Here is an 18,527-nt window from a genome sequence, read left to right on the forward strand (position 1 = left end):
GAACTAGACCTGAACATGTTAATGATTAACTGTGAAGCTGTGATAAAGATGATGTATGTTTGTGCACTGAGTCTCTGTGCTCATATATTTTAGGGGGAACGTTTTCATGTCCATTGATGTGAACCTGTATTAACAGATAGAGATCTTTTTGCTGACCTTCGAAACTCACTCAAGTAATGAGCGAGAGGATCATTTAATACCTCAAAATGACCTTCTGTATGTTCTTTGTTGAGATCTGCTTCTTGTGTATCTGGACGCTGTGCATCAGTACCTATAGCTGTTTGAAGTTCGCTTGCATAACCCGAGCATGATTTTTTTCCACAGGTTATCAGATGAGACGTGAGGAAGGGCAGATGGAGGCCTTCATGACCGAGCGGGAACCCGGCAGCGGTGGGAAGACTTTGGAAACCTTGGAGATGGAGATTCAGGAGGCTTTCCTTCGCTTCATGGCAGCCATCTTAAAGGGCTACCGCTCGTACCTCTTGCCCATCACGCAAGCTCCATCTGAGAAAGCAACTGACGCCAGTTCATTGTTTGATCTGCAAGGTTAGTCGTGTTCACTCCAAAGCAGATCTTAATAAGAGAATGCAGAGAAGCAATACTGAACACAAACAAAAGCAACAATTATGGTATTGGTTCTCATTTATTATTATAGTCCAGTATAGACATGATGCTTGAAATAGCCATAAATGTATCCTTTTGTGTAAATACAAAGACTTTGTGATGGGTACAAGGACAGCTATTGTTGTTTGTACTGTATAATATTGGGTGAATGTCACAGACAGTTGTAAGTGTCTTACGTCATCAGCGAAGAAAGAAAAACAATGGAAAACACAATGAATTGTACGTCCTCTGGGTTATTTTGACCCAACCACATGCAGAGGGTCCGCTTTGAGTGGAATTCTGAAGCTCAGCAGCTGCTATGATGCTCAAATCTGGCCCTGTGTGCCGGCACAGTCTAGCTTAAATCAGGCTTGAAATTATTGTGCCGATTTTGGTAAAGCCCCATTGGAAATAAGGCATTCCTGACAGGTCCAACAAACTGCAGTGATTAATAGAATATGTGAGAAAACATCTGCAGACTCTTATATAATCATGAGTGAGATCTTTTAAACCTTTCCTTATTGAAACGGGTCTCTGGTCTTAGTGGTGATCTCCAAACATCACCACAGTATTACGGATGTATAAATAATGACTGATACTATATCTACGCTGTCTTCGGAAATCAAACAGAAGATGGTTTGTCAATAACCAGGATGTTACGAAAACGCATGGTTTCAAGTGGTCCGCTAATGCCCCCTAAAGATAATTGATTAAATATTTAATTGTATCAGACTACTGTGACAATGAGCCAAAATAATACTACATTACCAAGATCACATTTTCTTATTGTAATGAACACGTTCTCACTCTAACCGTCTTTGATTTTGTATCTGGGTTTGTTTATACGCAGGCTTTTTAAAGAGTCGTGACCGATCCCATCAAAAGTTTTACTCCCTCATGACAAAGACTCAGATGTTCATCCGTTTCATCGAGGAGTGCTCTTTTGTCAGCGATAAAGACGCAAGCCTCGCTTTCTTTGACGACTGCGTTGACAAGGTATAAAACATATTGATCTATACATATGTATATACAGTATATATAGCTTATATTTAGCAATTCATATTTAGCTTTCTTTGAGACATAAATATAACTATGCTGAATAGAGCCATCTCCATTCAGGTTAATCACTGATGGCATTTATAAGACTTGGAGAGAGTTTCCATTTTGAACTACACTTCAGGCGCTTTGCTAAAAACCAACAAAAGACAAAAATATGGAAATACAGAGCTTTCAGTAGAGCACACAGTACGTGATTTGTGGGAACAGTAAGAGTAAGGGAATATTGTCATTATAAGCTTTGCTGTTATGATCCTGTTGGCTTGCCATTTTCTCTCATTCTTCTCTGGCTTTTCTTCTGCACAGTTTGTATTTATCTTTTTCATTTTCTCACCGCTTCTTTTTTCTCTTCTCTTTAAACTTGCCTTTTCTTGGAAAGTTATTTGGCACAGAGAAGGGAGGAAAGGTAAGCTGCCCAAATCTCTGTCTCTTTAAACTTCTAATATGGGAAATATACCGTAGGGATTTGCAGTATTACCCAACCAGTATGAATAATTTCACATTAACAATACATACCACAACATTGTTATATATAGGTAAATAAATACTGTGTATATATAAACTATACACTATATACTGCATGTTTACTATTGCCATAGTCTCAGTCTTTTTCTCTTGCTTCATGTAATGATACACAGACTGGATGGTGGTGAGACCAGGGGCCGCCGCATAAACTAGTCTCAGAAGTTAGTCATCTAATTCTTTTTCTTCAAGAAAAAGACTGTTGTATACAACTCCCTGTGCATACAAAAATCTGGATTATTACAAATAATGGCAAAAGGAATGTTCGAAAATGTAAACAGATATTTCATACCGACTCTACAGCAAAATATAAAAATGACATGCTTAATCTTTTTTTTTTATGAAAATACTAATGCATTTCTTTGTCTCACTCCGTCTAGTGATGCATATTAGATCGCCACAGCCATTTATTATATACTGCAGAACACAGAATAGAAAAATCGCATTTCTATTCATTTACCTTTAGTTTAAGATAGTTTTAACACTCATATCATACACTTTTATTCAATTCTATTTAAATTTACTGTGCGTTCAAAATCCAATCCAATGATTCGAATTTGATTTTGATTCTTTAAATGTGACCTGTTTGGGTTGTTTTGGAGATGCGTTGAGGGTGTGGTGATGCAGTGATTTGGTGTGCACACAGAATGAATTTCTCTCAAAGCTCTGGGCGAGTGTACTGTCTGCCTTCATTATTAAAATAACATTGCTGTATCGGTCAGTCTCTGCAGAACTCCAGATCCGTTCTGCATGCATAATTAATTCTTCAGCGTCTTGGATGACTTTACATCTTTATAATCTCAATTGTCGTCTCGTGTCTAGAGATGAACCAGACCGTGCGTGTATCTGAAATGGTATTTTCAGTGGAACGATGAAAGTAGTCTCTTGTTAAATATAAGTGCTGATAAATATATTCCCGGCTGGCTTCATTGTGCCTTTGTAGTCCATTTTTATCAGTCTCGACGGAACTGAGAAGGCAGGAGCGAGACTATTTATTCTTGTTTAGAGAAACAGTAGTCATCTTCCACCTGTATTACCCACAAGGCTATAGTGTGCAGGAAAGACGATTGAATGTCTCCTTTTCTCACGCCTTCAATTATTCTATCGACAGAGAAGTTGCACGTATCGTGCTCTGGCTTGTCGTTCCCTCATGTGGGGACCTTGAAGGAGAGTTCTTTAGCACTGTGCTGGTAATGAAAATGACAGCCTGGGTTGATTTAAGCCGCTGTTGGTTTGTGGGTCGGGTGCACACGAGAGACTGTTGGGGTATTAAAGGACAGAGCACTTTACACTGTGGCAACTGGGTTATTGTTTGATATACTATCCAAAACCTGTGTGACGTTCTCCACAAATAGGGTGAACAAAATGACACAAATCGGGTTTTATATAGAAAGGTACGATTTGTTTTTTTTCAGAATGTTAAATCAAATACTTAGTTTAAACTCGATCAATATTCTGAAGGTCAAGCATCTATTTTTTTACAATCCATTTCTCTTAAAGGTGCCGTGTACAAAATTTAGCGGCATTTAGCTGTGTGGTTGTGGATTGCAACCACCGGCTCACTCCACCCCTACATTTTGAAGCACTACGGTGGCTGACACAGAACTAAGATGTCATCACATTTTTGCTTCTTTGCTGAAGGAGGTAAAGTATTAGGAAACGAGGCATAAAGTGCAGTTTGTCCGTTTAGTGCTGAAGTAGAAACAACATGGCGAAATTCATGTAAGGGCACCCGCGGTGTATCTAGATAAAAATAGCTCATTCTGAGGTAATAAAAACATAACGCCTTTATACACCTCTGAAGACATAATTATGTATGTATTATATTGCATTTCTGTCAAAATTTAAACATTGGACCTTAAAAATCCTGAAGTATTGTTTTGTACCCGATTGCTGAAATGTCTCATGCTGTCCTGGCCGGGTGCATTAAAGAGTGCTTTACAGTTATAGACAAAAATCCATTTAAAAAAAGGCATCCATTGATCCAGAAGTCTTTTTCCGGCAATGTCCAGGAAGAGCTTAACCTTAAAAACGGTATCATCCAAAACAATTGCTGATCCTGCTTTAGAGAGGCATAAACTGATTCCCCCATTATCGACAGATATAAAATTCATGCTTTATTCAATAGCCTGTCTGATTTCCAATGCAGCTCAGTGGCAAGGGCTTTATGATGCATTTACGGTACATTTACAGGGTTTGTAGACAGGCTTGTCTGGAGGCTAAATGCACAGTGTATCTTTCAAGCTCTGGCCAGGCTATATACCGCAGTGGAACAGTTGTATTCCCCTCCAGCAATACAAAACACTAAGCGTTTAGTCCAGGTCAGTGCATTTGGGGTGCATCTGCGGCAGATGGGCAGGAGGATCAGAGCTTTTTGGTTCAGATGTGAGATCAGGGATGAGAGGATTAATGGGCTCATTTACACTAAAACCAGTTCTTCGGCTGATCTGAGGTCAGATGATCTGCGCTTTAAGTCTACTTGCCAGACAGCAGAAAATCCCTTGGCACGGTTGAATGACGGGGTCATGTGTGTGCGCGTATATCTTGTGTGTAATGTGGTTCAGTTCTGATTAAAATGAGTTCGGAGTTGATTTATGGATACATTTATTAGAAAAGTTGTTTTGACGTTTTAAGTGGGGTTTTGATCTTTCAGAGCTATTTGATGAAATATTTGACCGTGCGCAGTGAAGCATGCTAGGATTTTCAATGGAAAAGCTTTTTAATCTATGTAATTGTACATTTTAATTGAGGATCAATCCAAATTTACATAACTGATGTCTAATGGACCTTTAAAAATGGCCTTTTCCGCATCATGGGACAGTGAGCACCAAGTTCTTGTATAGACATATGAACACCGAAGTTTAACAAATGATGTGTCTATTTTAGGTCGACAGCGAGAAGCCCGAGGACACAAGGCTTATTGAATTTGACAAATCTCACTGTAGTGAGCACACTGTTTACATCACCCCCCCAGAGCTGCCAGCACTGCCAGAAGGAGAGGAGCCGTCTTTGGTTTACAGGTATGAAAACCAAACATATTTTCATGCGTTCAAATCCACAGTGCACATGCACGACAGGACACCACAGACAGCATTGTACCAGTGGTGTATATAATCCCCAGCAAAGCTCTCCCAAAAGTCTAGAATAAGGCTCTCTAAGGATCCAATGTCTACAGAAACTCTCCCTAAAATCAACAAAACAGCCTCCACAGGGAGCGTGTAATTACATTATGTGAATGTGTTATTTTGGGATTTGGTATGATTGTGTTACAGTGGGGTGTCTTGACATTAAAGATTAAGATTGTGAACATTTCCCATGTATTGAATTTAAAGCAGGACCACACAGAGTCTGCTCTCGCACAACAGTGCAGAAAGATCAGGGGAGTTCTGCAGAGGTCACACATGCATCGCCTGCACTTTTTATATTTGTAAATTAAGGGGGTAGTTTACTCAAAATTTACACAAATTTTATTATAAAATGGTCAGTTCTGGTACTTGATTCTGATTTACTTGATCTATACCTGCTGTCCGCACCACAAAGCCTAAATATCATTTTAAATACATAATTTTATGAAACGTTGCTATGCATATGGAATAACAGCTTTATAAAAGCAATAAGACCCGCAATGCAGCGGGTTACAGTGCATTTATAACAGCTACAGAATTTTAGCACAACTCCCTTAGCTGTTATAAAATCCACTGTAACCCACTGCTTAAGGGGCTTATTTCTTGATTTTATCTATCAAAATTTTGGCTTACCAGATGTTAAGCTTTATGTTGCCATTAGGTATGTAGTTTCAGCACATCTAAACTGTTAGATTTACTTCAGAGATATTTCCTCAGAACATGTGAAAAAGAGAAGTCAGCAGATTCGGTCTTGTCATTAGGCTTGTCTGTTCTATTTATAGCTTGTGTTTTTCCATGTTGTAGTTGGTTCAGCTTGAGGTTCGTAAAAATGAGGTTAATGTTTTCATGTTAAATATTGTGCTGGTTTAAATGCTGTTTGTTAGAGCATCCTAACCAGCCCAACACAGATTGAACCACCTAAAAGCAGTGATGATATTTGCATTTCCAATTGGAGTTTTTTAGTGTTTGCCCAACAACACACAAACAAAGATAAGGTTCTTACATAAAACTTGTGTTTTTATATCCAGCTACAGTGGGTTTCCTGTACTGAACGTCCGACTCTTTGAACTTCAGGATGGTCCCAGAGTCCCCACAGCACCTTCAGTTTTGAGACACATCAGTCCGATCAACCCAGCTGCCATTTTTAGACGCTCCCAACAGGTCTGTCTTTCATACAATAATCCCATCAAATCACACCCTATGATCTCTCTTCTCAAATCCCCCGTCCCCCCATCCTCTCTCCGTAGGAGATCAAATCAGCCCAGAAGATGGCAAAGACCTACTCCTCCATCCCTCAGATGTGGTCCAAGTGTCTTCTCCGGCACTGCAACGGCCTGTGGTTCATCTCCCTGCCTGCATACGTCAGCGCTTGCCACTCCAAAGTGCGGGTGCTGCATACTGCCTACGATGTGCTGAGGAACATGCAGGACAAAAAGTTGCAGCCCCCTGATGAGGTAGAGTCAGCTAATACACCTCTATCAGTTTGTACTGGACCTAGCTGGCGGATATTTCCGTCTGTGTTGTGGTTTTGTAAATAATTGTTTGGTTCTGCTTCACTGAAGGTCTGTTACCGGGTTCTGATGCAGCTGTGTGGGCAGTACGGACAGCCTGTTCTTGCCGTTCGGGTTCTGTTTGAGATGAAGAAAGCTGGTGTGCAGCCCAACGCTATAACATATGGATACTATAACAGGGTAAGCGCTGGTACATTGTGTCTTTTTTTTTAAAGATTTATCTTGGGGCCTTTTGCCTTTATTTGAACAGCTGTTACGTAGAGAGAACAGGAAGTGAAGTGGGCGAGACAGAGGGGGTGGGATCGGGAAAGGACCTCGAGCCGGGACTCGAACTCGAGTCGCCCGAAGCGCAACAGCGCTATATATGTCGGAGCACATAACCGCAAGACTATCAGCTCCGACGTAGTGTCTTTTTTAAACGTCCAATTTGTTACAATTAATGGACATCCAAGCCACATTGTGTTTAAGTTTTTGCATTAGATGTAAATGTCAAATAAGGTGGGAATTATAAAACTGATAGAAACTTCTACTTCAGATTTTTGCTTGCAGATGTAACTATTAAAGAAATCGTTTACCAAAACAAGTTTGTCAACATTTATTCACCCTCATGTCATACAAAACCTGTATATCAATCAAACACAAAAGAAGATATTTTGTGAAACATCTGTGTGGTTTTGTGTCCATACAATGGAAGTCAATGGGTGCCAGTGTTGTTTGGTTACCAACATATCTTCTTTTGTGTTAAATCAGACAAGATCGGAATGACATGAGGGTCAATGAGGGCAAATAATAAAAAAGCTGCCTTTTTGGAGTCCATTTCTCGATCTCTTTAAAAGCAACCAGAGAAAGATTTGTTTAAATTCATTCTGTGAAATAAGGTCTTCAGAAGACATGGAGAGCATGAATAGATTTATCTTAAGTAGGTTTTTATTCTTATGCTCAGGCGCGTGAAGTTGGCAAATGAGCTGGCACATTTTATGCCCGTTATCACTAAACAAAAGTCATATCCCTGGGGAAACTTATTTTTTCTGCTTTATACAATGTCCCAAAATGAGGGCAAACTTACAGGGACACATAAGTCTGGCCACCTGAGTGTTGTTCCAATTCTATCAGAGTAAGTACAGCTAGTCCTTGAGGGAGAACACAATCTACTTAAGATAATGACAGGCGTTGCTCTGTAGAATTATGTTAATCTGTATGCGTGTATGTGTGCGTATATCCCCAGGCTGTATTGGAGAGCACGTGGCCATCTTCCACCAGAGGGGGTTACTTCCTGTGGGGAAAGTTGAGAAATGTGCTTCGGGGTGTGGTGCTGTTTAAACAAATGTGGAGGAGACGGACCACCCACCCGAAAGACACCAATCTGTCCGGTAAACCCTTACACCCCCACTTAAACACACTTTCGACACATTCCTCAGAATGTTAAATTGGCTGTAAAAACAAAGTTGATAACACATGAAGGCGGTATTGCATGTATGCTTTGTATCCCATAATGCACTGCAACACGTCTGTAAAAATCAGTGCCAAATGATCTTGGAGAAATGTTGTTTATGCATGTACTTGTTGTTTAAATTTTAACATTTCTGTACAAAAAAGCTAGTTTTATTACAAGCCTGTGAGTCGACAGTCCAGCCTAGTCTACAGAGAAGCACAAACTCTCTAGAATTTCACAGGGTCAGGATTGCTCAACCCGTGTCTGGTGCCTGCGAGAGGGTACCCTCTCTCAGCTATCCCCCTCCTTCAGGCTCGATCCAGACTGCCTGCTGAACTAGAACGGCTTTAATGGGTCCAATTAAGATGTGAATGGATGGCAGCCTTCTCAGCCCGAAAAGTTCATAGTCTGTGATCACTCGATCTCATCCTTTCCCACACAGTTCCCTGTAAGCTGCATTAGAAGAAGTGCATGAGGGGCTTTCGTGAAAAAAAATAAAGCTGCATCACCACGCAGAAACACTGCAGCTTAGTTGTGCAGGCTGATTTGAGCAATATGAGAAAAACTCAATTTAATATACAGTACAGTACACGGCAGAGAAAAAAATATGGGCATTTCTGAATACCTCTAAACACTGACATATAGTTACTGTATGTTTGCTCATCAAATAAAAGAGCAAAAACACAAAGGACAACCGCATTGCATAGATTCGATTAGCTTTGCTGGCCTTTTGAAATCTGATGTATGCTGTGGGCACCCGACTGAAATTCACATCACAGACTGTGTTTTTTTTAAATATGTTACTCTTTTTTTTTTTTTTGTCCTCTGCTAACTGCCTTTCTTTTTCGAGCAGATGCCAGCGATCTTGACAACGTCAGCCATGGCAGTCTGGACAGCTCCAACGATTCGGCAGAGCGAGCTTCTATCGATACAGACTTCACTAAAATGGATTCCAGCGACGACAGATCCAGCACAGGTACTCGCTCTGCTTTCGCTCTCCACCTTTCTTCTCCTCCATCATCAGTCCTCCGCGGAGCAGAACACCCCCCTCTATCCTTCAAAGCGTCAGATAACATTTTTTTTCTCTCACTTTCAGTCTCTCTTCTCTCTTCGAGCACACATTAGCCTCACACATCTGGTTCTGTGAGCATGCTGCAAGAAATGAGAGGAGAAAGTCGATGTGTTTGAAAGCCTGTTTGAAGTTTTGTAAAGCTCTGGGCTGTGATGCTTGTTGAGGCGATATGTGGTACCGTAACACTGTGTTTGTAGTGTCAAGCGATTTGTCATTTTACGTTGACTGAGAAAATGGGGCGTGAAAGAACTCAATCTATCACAAATGATATGTTTATTGATATATTTGCCCGCTCCTTTGTTGATTTGAAATATATTGTTAAACCAATGTCAAACATTGTCAAACTAGATATACGTAGTGGACTTGTTTTATGATGTGTTGTGCACCGTTGGCCCTGACATATGATGCAACACCACAGCTGTATTTCGTCATTGCTTGTTCTTTGGCATCGGTTTGTTATGTTCTGGGGTTTAGAGTGCGGTCTTTCCCTAATTTCCTACATGGGAAAAAAACAAAAACAAAGAAACAATGGAACCCTGACGAAAACAGAACATTTTAAATGGCTATTATGGGAATCGTACTGCATTGGATTTAATGGATTTTATCTGACAGACGGAAACCAAGAGAACACCATTAAATACCCAAAACACACAACCAAAAGAAATGCTGTAATGGTTTTAGTAGAATTTCTAATGGCTGCCATTTAAATACCATTATAAACCATTAGCTTTTTATGTAATGGTTTCTGTTGGATTTCTATGTATTTTCAGCAGGGAAAATAGCTGTTCGGGGGTGTTACAAAGATGGCTGCCAAATAAACCGACTTTCCTTCAGGGTGCTTTGGTGATGTGACCGAAGAGAAGTTACTAGTTATAGCAAAAACATAACTGAAATTGTGAAATAGTCAAAGCTCACCTCTGGAGGCAGTACTGTGATGTCAGCTTTATGCTCCATCAGTTTTCTCGGTGTGACTCAGAAGTAGCTTGTGTGTGTGTGTGTGTGTGTGTGTGTGTGTGTGTGTGTGTGTGTGTTCTACCGTATTATAGTTTATGCGAGAAGAACAAAGCTGCATCTTTTTCTAAATGTAAAATTGCGTATCCTGTGTTAGGATTTGCAGAAATAGCTTTGTTTGAAGCATTGCTGCCGAAAATTCTGCTGCATCGGTGTGAGCATTCTGATTAGCTCTGTAATATCTCTCATTCACATTAAACATGTATGAAGCTTTTATATGTGCTCTACTGTTCCGATTTGCACTTTTTAAGTGGTTTTACATTTATTGTTTGTTTCAGGCGGCCAATCGGATCAGGGTTATGACTCTCTGTCTAAAGAGGAGGTGAGGTTAGGAGGAGGTGAGGAGCAGAACTCCTCTCCAGACATGAAGGAGAAGGACAGAAGCCCATGTGAGTTACATTTTTAATCTCTTTCCTTAAATATACACATGGTATGTTTGGAATTGGGGTAGATGACAAATAAACTGTAAATGTGTCCAGTAGTGTGCGAGCAAATATAAAAAAAAATGCATATTTAAAATTATATAATTTTGTTCAAAATATTTGCTCGCACACTACAGGACACATTTACATGTAATAAATCAAATTACATTTATACATTTAATAATGTGTTAAATATATTATATGTTATATAAATATGAATTATTAAAAAAATATATTGTTAGCAGTTTGTTTTCTAAATGCTTGCATAGGACACATGTACTGTAGTAATTTGGCAGTTGACAAATATAATGTAACATTTAATTAAGACGGTAATAGAATAGATGCACTACAATAGACGTAATATTCTGTTACACAATATTTCGAGACTATAGTATGCAGTATGCATTGTAGAAAGTAAGCAGTACACTAGTATTGAGCATGTGTTGTTATACACTAAACACCTTTTGGTTCTACCAAGTGGTAAAGAGGGACACTGCAAGTTATTTCAACCTTGCTATATCTTGTTTTATAAGCATATTCTTTATTTCTTTTTGACAAATTTCAGTGTGTCAGACGACGCCGTCGCAAAAAGAAAACTCCTCCCCAGTGCTTGGTTCCCATCCATCCGCATCCAACGCACAAACCAGCAGTGTTTTTTTTAAAGCCCTCCCAAAATTTGAAAGGCCAAACGCTCTGGATATCTTCGGAAAAAGACCTGTTAGGCCCAGCACACTAGACTTAAACACAGTAGGTGAAAAACAAGCAGTGGGGGGCGTCATGAGTCCACCTAAACTCGCTGTGGAGAGGACTGTTAGCTGCACGGTTGCCATGGAGAAGGAGCATGTTGCCATGGAGAGGAGCATGAGCTGCAGCTCTGCTCTTGGGCGGACTGTGAAAAGAACAGGGATCGAAGCAGGGTTTGATCCTCTCTCCCTCATGGCCGCTGAGACCCAAGACCACAGTGAGGGTGATAATGCAGACACCCCCACTGCCCGACGAGACCTGGCTGAGGAGATTCAACACTACATGAACAACCTAAGTAGCCCAATTAGCCAGCGGTCTCTCAACGTGGAGCTAAAGGGTACCCAAACCCCATCTCCTCATAGCTCTCCACACATGTCCGCAGGGGTCAGCTCTCCCATCAACACTCAGCTTCAACCTCAGCCACGAACCAGACTCTTCTCCTCCCCCTCCCTCCCTCAGGGCCGTGTCCGTCGGGTCAGGGAACCGCGGCCCAACTCCCTGGCCTCTCCCTCTTCGCCATCTCATTCCACTTCATCCTTCTCCATGGACTCTCTGCTCACCCCAACACTGGACGTGTTCAAAAGCAGTTTCCTGTTTGCAGGAAAGGGCGTCGCTGAGAAAGCCAGTCGCCTGTATTCGCGACTTTCCTCACAGTCCATCACGCAGGTAAACATGACATCATACTTAAAGTTCTGGAAAATGGTGCTATTGTTTTTGCAATCTGACTCTGTTTTCTTCCACTAGGATTTGAACTCGGACCAGGTCAGCGTGTCCTCGCTCGGGTCAGGTGACCCCGAGTGCTCTTCTCTTTTTGAGAGCGATTCTGGTGTGGACCCCGACAGGCTTTCCTCTCCCCGGCGGGATGGAGCTCAACCCATCATGCGGCCCAGGAGAAGTCCTCACAGGAGCAAAACCTGCATCGAAAGCCCATCCACACCGTCTCGACTCTTCCGCCAATCCTCCCTCACTGGTGTGTGTGCTGCATATAATAAAAGTGACTTCTATATGTCATACACTCCAAGTCCTAGTTAGGTGCCCTAGGAAAAAGCTCATTTTCAAGTTGAAATTCAACCTGTTTTCAATGGGTAAGCCCATTTTAAATGGGGCTTCAATCTTAAAGGGACAGTTCACCTAACAATGAAAGTCTTTAATTGTTAACCCACATGTCATTACAAACCTGTATGACTTTTTTTCATGTGCAGAACACAAAAGAAGATATATTGAAGAATCTTGGTAACCAAACCACATTGGTCCCCATTGGCTTCCATTGTATGGATACAAAACAACTTAGACGTTTTTCAAAATATCTACTTGATTGCAGGATGCATATAAATAAGGATCTTAAAAATAGTTATAAATGTATCCAGAGACTAAATAAGAAAATCTCAACCTATTGTCCATAGCAACATTTGGCCCCCTCACTCACAATTTTAGATCATGGCATAATTATAAAGATATATATTCATTATAAAATATGACCAAACATGAAGAAATGTATAAATTTTGATAAGTTTTAGCCTATTTTAATTCTTGTTTTGTCTTATTTTAAATAATTTTAAGTCATCTTGAAGTCCCCTTGAAAGCTGATGACGCCCCCTAGTTGTCATTCTGGTTGAGAAACTGCTCTAAATAACAAAGGTTCATAAAACATGTGCATTTTAAATGGTTCCATGTTTGAGGTTTCCGCTGAATAACATCTCTAAAAATAGAACCTCAGCGTGCTAAAAATGACTCTTTCATGAGTTATGTATAAACTCCAGTTCTTGGTTAAGATTGCACAAAGAAAATGTAGCACATTAAGAGAACCAAGAACGAAGGGAAGGAACTAAATGTTTTGAAGGATAGTTCACCCAAAACTGAACATTCGGTCATCATTTACTCACCCTTAGATTGCTCTAAACCTGTACAAAGTTCTGTGAAATGCCAAGGAAGAATCTCAGTAACCAAACAGATCTCTACCCCCATTGAGTCCCATAGTATTTATTTTCCCTACTATAGCAGTAAATAGGGATGTCCCTTTAATTCTTAATAATTTGTAGCTTTTTGTGTCATTGTCGTGCCTGGGTCTTTGGATATGTTTTAGCATATGGATGTGAAGTGTTGTGAGGCTGGACATGGTTTCTGCTAGAGAAGCTGCAGAAATAGGCTCTCAGACAGAGCGGCGTAATGGGGTCTGAGAGGAGCTCTTTAATGAGGGGGACGGAGCTGTGCTGAAGTGCCCCCAATCACTCACATCCGCATACAAGCTCTTACGCTAGACTTCCGTAGAGCCTCTTCTCGTTCAGCTGCCTCCGAATCAGCATTCATAATCCCTGCTGGCAATCACCTTGAAATGTGACTTGTTTTTGGAGAAGATTGAGCTCTTTAAATCTCTTCAAAGCTCTTTTTGCTGCAGGGAGTAAGTTGTGTTTTGTCTTTTGTCCTTCAGGATCATCTTTGACATTAATGAAAGCTCTGCAGAGTCCAGATGCGGGTGCAGATTTGAACCTCGCTCAGATGGGGCAGAACTATGATATTGAAGTGAGTTTACTGAAAGTCTCTAAAAAATTTTTAAAATGTTGCAGTAATTGTAGACTACAGAATATCTTGCATACTGTATGTATTAGACAAAATAAACGCTGTCTTTATCCTCTATCGCAAAATGACCCCTTTGAGGATGAAAATAACCAACTGACTGTATACTACATTACATTACATGCTTAATATTTTTAATAAATGGATATAAAATAAATAAATGGATAAATAATATTAAGTATAATATTAATATTATTGAAATTCTTATGTGGTATGTAAGGGTGTACTACAAAGTGAATGGGATTGACTTTAAAATTTGTTGGCTGGTGCAACCGTCGGTTTAACTGCAATATACGGTTGACCGATTGGAGGTCTATATTCCAGATCTGTGTAATAAGTTACAATATTTGTCTATTGAGGCTTACTTTTGAATGTCTGTCCAGGTACGTATGTCCAGTTGTTCACGCTGTAACACCTGTGAGTGTTTGGTGTATGATGAAGAGATTATGGCCGGTTGGACAGCGGACGACTCTAATCTCAACACCACATGCCCGTTTTGCGGCTCCCCATTTCTGCCCCTGCTTAATGTGGACATCAGAAACCTGGGAGACCAAGAAACTCAAGACTCGCATGCTGTCCAGACAGATGAAAACGAGGATCTTTCAGAAGTTCATAATGCCACGAGAAAACAATACAGCAATGGCAAAAAAGACCCTGTAAGTTCTCAAAAACCTTGCATGTCTTTAACGCTAAAGTGTGTCGTTTCTCCCATTTGTATGACACAACTGAATCAAATTTAGCATTTTTCTGATATATCAACCAACAAATAATTTCACTAAAGTTGTTTTGCATATTAAAGTGGAATAGGAAGTACTTTAATTCAGAAAAAAACTGATTAAAACCCTTTAAACTCTCTTAATATCTTCTGATTGTTTGTGGCCCAAACATTTGAGTTGAGTTATTTAGGCTAGTAGTCAGTTTGGGTGTTGTTTGCTGCAGGAGCCAGTAACTGTTCCCTATCTGAGTCCTCTGGTGCTTTGGAAGGAACTGGAGAGCTTGCTGGAGAACGAGGGCGATCAGGCCATCTCATCCGCATCCATTGTGGATCACCATCCCATCGTGTTCTGGAACCTGGTGTGGTTTTTCCGTAGGCTGGACCTACCCAGCAGCTTGCCAGGACTCTATCTGAGCTCCAAACACTACAACAGAGACGCTCAGGTATGTTGCTTGGGTATTCTCATGTGTTACTCGGATAACACTTTATCTTTAGCATTTGCAATGTCTTTTGTGTTATCTCATTTGATGTGGGTGGAATTTTCAGTAATCACCATTATTTGCACATTTTCTGCAGCCTCTGCAAAGCTGTGCATCAGAAGACAGTAAGAACGTCTTGGTCCAGATCCTGTGGGACAACCCTAGACTGCATCAGGACCCTATCCAGCCCTGCTACTTGCTCTGGAAATCATATTGTAAGTATATGTCTTACGATCTCACATGTACAGTGAAAAGTGAGCTCCATGACTGTAAATATGAAGTTCAAAAATATTTAAAATAAATTGCAATATTTGGCAAAACAAAAGTCTTTCTTGCCATACAACAGGGGTGGCCAACCCGCGGCTCGCGAGCCTCATGCGGCTCTTTAACTAGTTTCATGCGGCTCTTCAGGAGCTGTCACATGACATGCGTCAAAAATGCTTGGCTGGCGCTGTCATCCACTCCCCTACAGCTAGATGGCACATTGACCATGTAAGCCTGTTTGAGTGACGTCAAACGAGCGACGACAGAATCTTTGGTGTGACATCATTTGTGTTGTAAACAATTTCCTTCAAGTTACCTCTTGAAATGGCAGGGAAAAAAAGCACAGCCAAACGAAAATATGAAGAAGAACACAGGACGTTTTTGCCAGAGTGGGAGAGTTTATATTTTTTTCTTAAACGTAATGGCAAGCCGATCTGCCTTATATGTCACGCAGCATTAGCGCATTTCAAAGCTTCAAATCTTCAGCGTCACTTCAGCTCACTCCACCCTAACATCGAACAGGAATTTCCAAAAGGGACTGAACTTCGCAAGAACAAGTTGGTCGCTTTGATAAGCCAGGCAGAAAAGCAGGTGCAGTTTTTCCAAAAATTTACGAAACACTCGGAGACCGTAACGCTTGCATCATATCAGCTGGCTTGGAACATAGCACGGGCTAAAAAGCCATACAACGAAGGGGACTTCATTAAAAAATGCCTCATTGACGCCTTTTGAAATCTTGTCTCCTGGAGACGACAAACTAAAACGGAGCGTATCAGACGTTCAACTGTCCCGCCACAGTGTTGAACGCAGAATATCGGATATTAATACAGCTGTTGAATCACAGTTGCACTCTGACCTTCAAGCATGTGAGTATTTTAGTGTGGCATTGGATGAGAGTTGTGACATACAAGACAAGCCTCAGTTGGCAATATTTGCACGGTCTGTGTCAAATGAATGTATGATCAAAGAAGAACTCCTTGATATTGTGACATTAAAAGACAGAACCTGTGGCATAGATGTGAAAGAAGCAATGATGGCTGCGTTTGCAAAAGCAAATCTGCCCATACCGTAACTAACTGCAATAGCCACGGATGGAGCGCCAGCCATGATCGGATCCGTGAACGGGCTTGTGGGGCTGTGCAAACTGATCAAACATTTCCCGACTTTTGGAATTTCCACTGCATCATCCACAGGGAGCAACTCGTGTCTAAATCATTGAATTTAAACAACGTCATGAAGCCTGTGATGGAAATCGTCAACTACATCCGCACACATGCGCTTAACCACAGGCAATTCAGGAATCTCATCGCTGAGCTGGACCAAGGGCTTCCAGGTGACCTGCCGCTGCACTGCACTGTGAGGTGGCTGTCAAAAAGCAAGGTATTATCTCGCTTCTTTGAGCTTTTGGATGCTGTGAAACTGTTCATGGAAGAGAAGGACAAGGACTATCCCGAGCTCTCAGACCTCGAGTGGATTATGGATCTGGCATTTTCAGTCGACATGCTGTGTCACTTGGACAGACTGAACCTGACCCTGCAGGGTAAGTTAAAAATGCTGCCTGACCTGGTGCAAAGTGTGTTTGCGTTTGTCAACAAACTAAAGCTGTTCGAGGCGCATATTCAAAAGGGAGATTTAACAAATTTTCATACTCTGCTAAAAGCCAGTGAGCAAGTCACCAGCGCCGCCCTGAAAAAGAAAAGAGACAGATATGCAACACTTGTTGCAAACCTGCACGAAAGCTTTGTGACCCGGTTCTGTGATCTACAACTGAAAAGACCACAGATTACGTTCCTCGTCGACCCATTTAATGCGGAAACAGACTGTTTGAAAGCCCCGCTCGTCACAGATGAGGCTGCGGCTGAGTTGGAGATGATCGACCTTTGTGAGGAGGATCAACTGAAAGCTGTTTTAAGGGAAGGGACCGTTGAGTTCTGGAGAAGTGTGCCAATTGAAAAATACCCCAACATCAAACGAGCTGCGCTTAAGATACTGTCCATGTTTGGGTCAACGTACGTCTGCGAGTCTGTGTTTTCTACCCTGATAAATGTGAAATCAAAGCATCGATCTGTTCTGACTGACACTCATTTGAAAGAATTGCTTAGAGTGGCAACAACAGAATACAAGCCAGATTTGAAGAGGATTGTTCAAGATAAGGAATGCCAGAAGTCTCACTAAGCAGCATAGTAAGAGAAAGATGTTATTGAAAATTATTCTATTATTGTTTGTGGACTTGCTTGAACTGAGAGTTTGTGTGTGTGAGACAGTGCACACAATGTTAACTGTTGATATTATTATGTTGGTGTGGTTATTTTCATTAGATCTGGCTGAGCAGAGGTCTGTGTATGCGTGCAGACATGATTAAAAGATGATGTTCATGTGTACCCATGTGTATGATGTGGCTCTTTGCAGTAACACAGAAAAAAAAGTGGCTCTTAGTCTCTGACTAGTTGGCCACCCCTGCCATACAACATTAAAGAAAAACTGAAATTACTCTGAGCATCTTAGCAACTGCATTGCAATGTCTTGACACCATGTCCACCCCATTGATCATCAATAGACATGCAGCTCAATGGGCAGCTACATCATAATCTGTATATCTGAACAGGTGCAAATCCTGCGGTATCTGCTGCTGTGTGGGAAGAGGAGCAGGCAGTGAGTCTAGAGCTGCTGCAGAGTGTCGTGAAGAGCATCCAGAAGAATGATGTCTACCACCCCATGAGTCAAATACTGCAGCTGTTGGGCACTAGACTGGGCTTTGTCAGACAACGGTACGAAGACATGTGCACAATGCGCATCATTAAAACATTATTATGTGCTTTGGACAAAATACAAATTTATTAAGAAGCACTCTGACTCATTTAAAAAACTTGTTTCATATCCAGGAGCTTATATAGAGACATCCTGTTCTTGTCATTGGTGGCTTTGGGCAGGAGTAGCATAAATATTGGTAAGCTCATTGGTATGTGACTTCCATCATAATGCAAAACTCTGTTACAT

The 18,527-nt window shown here is 41.0% G+C and overlaps 1 protein-coding gene across 1 annotated transcript in view; it reads left to right on the forward strand.

Moving 5' to 3' along the window:
* dennd4a (DENN/MADD domain containing 4A) overlaps positions 1 to 18,527 on the forward strand; it is a 30,893-nt gene that overhangs the window by 10,272 nt on the left and 2,094 nt on the right. The window contains exons 12-28 of the mRNA XM_079465585.1: positions 325 to 546; positions 1,454 to 1,599; positions 5,068 to 5,201; positions 6,335 to 6,467; positions 6,554 to 6,760; positions 6,869 to 6,997; positions 8,043 to 8,187; positions 9,103 to 9,225; positions 10,611 to 10,721; positions 11,320 to 12,164; positions 12,243 to 12,468; positions 13,927 to 14,018; positions 14,456 to 14,728; positions 15,012 to 15,230; positions 15,364 to 15,481; positions 18,136 to 18,298; positions 18,413 to 18,477. Coding sequence (XP_079321711.1) covers positions 325 to 546; positions 1,454 to 1,599; positions 5,068 to 5,201; positions 6,335 to 6,467; positions 6,554 to 6,760; positions 6,869 to 6,997; positions 8,043 to 8,187; positions 9,103 to 9,225; positions 10,611 to 10,721; positions 11,320 to 12,164; positions 12,243 to 12,468; positions 13,927 to 14,018; positions 14,456 to 14,728; positions 15,012 to 15,230; positions 15,364 to 15,481; positions 18,136 to 18,298; positions 18,413 to 18,477 — 3,351 coding nt within the window. The remainder of the gene's footprint in view (positions 1 to 324; positions 547 to 1,453; positions 1,600 to 5,067; positions 5,202 to 6,334; positions 6,468 to 6,553; positions 6,761 to 6,868; positions 6,998 to 8,042; positions 8,188 to 9,102; positions 9,226 to 10,610; positions 10,722 to 11,319; positions 12,165 to 12,242; positions 12,469 to 13,926; positions 14,019 to 14,455; positions 14,729 to 15,011; positions 15,231 to 15,363; positions 15,482 to 18,135; positions 18,299 to 18,412; positions 18,478 to 18,527) is intronic.

This window comes from Barbatula barbatula (assembly GCF_947034865.1).
Source record: "Barbatula barbatula genome assembly, chromosome: 10".
In the NCBI taxonomy this organism is placed as follows: domain Eukaryota; kingdom Metazoa; phylum Chordata; class Actinopteri; order Cypriniformes; family Nemacheilidae; genus Barbatula; species Barbatula barbatula.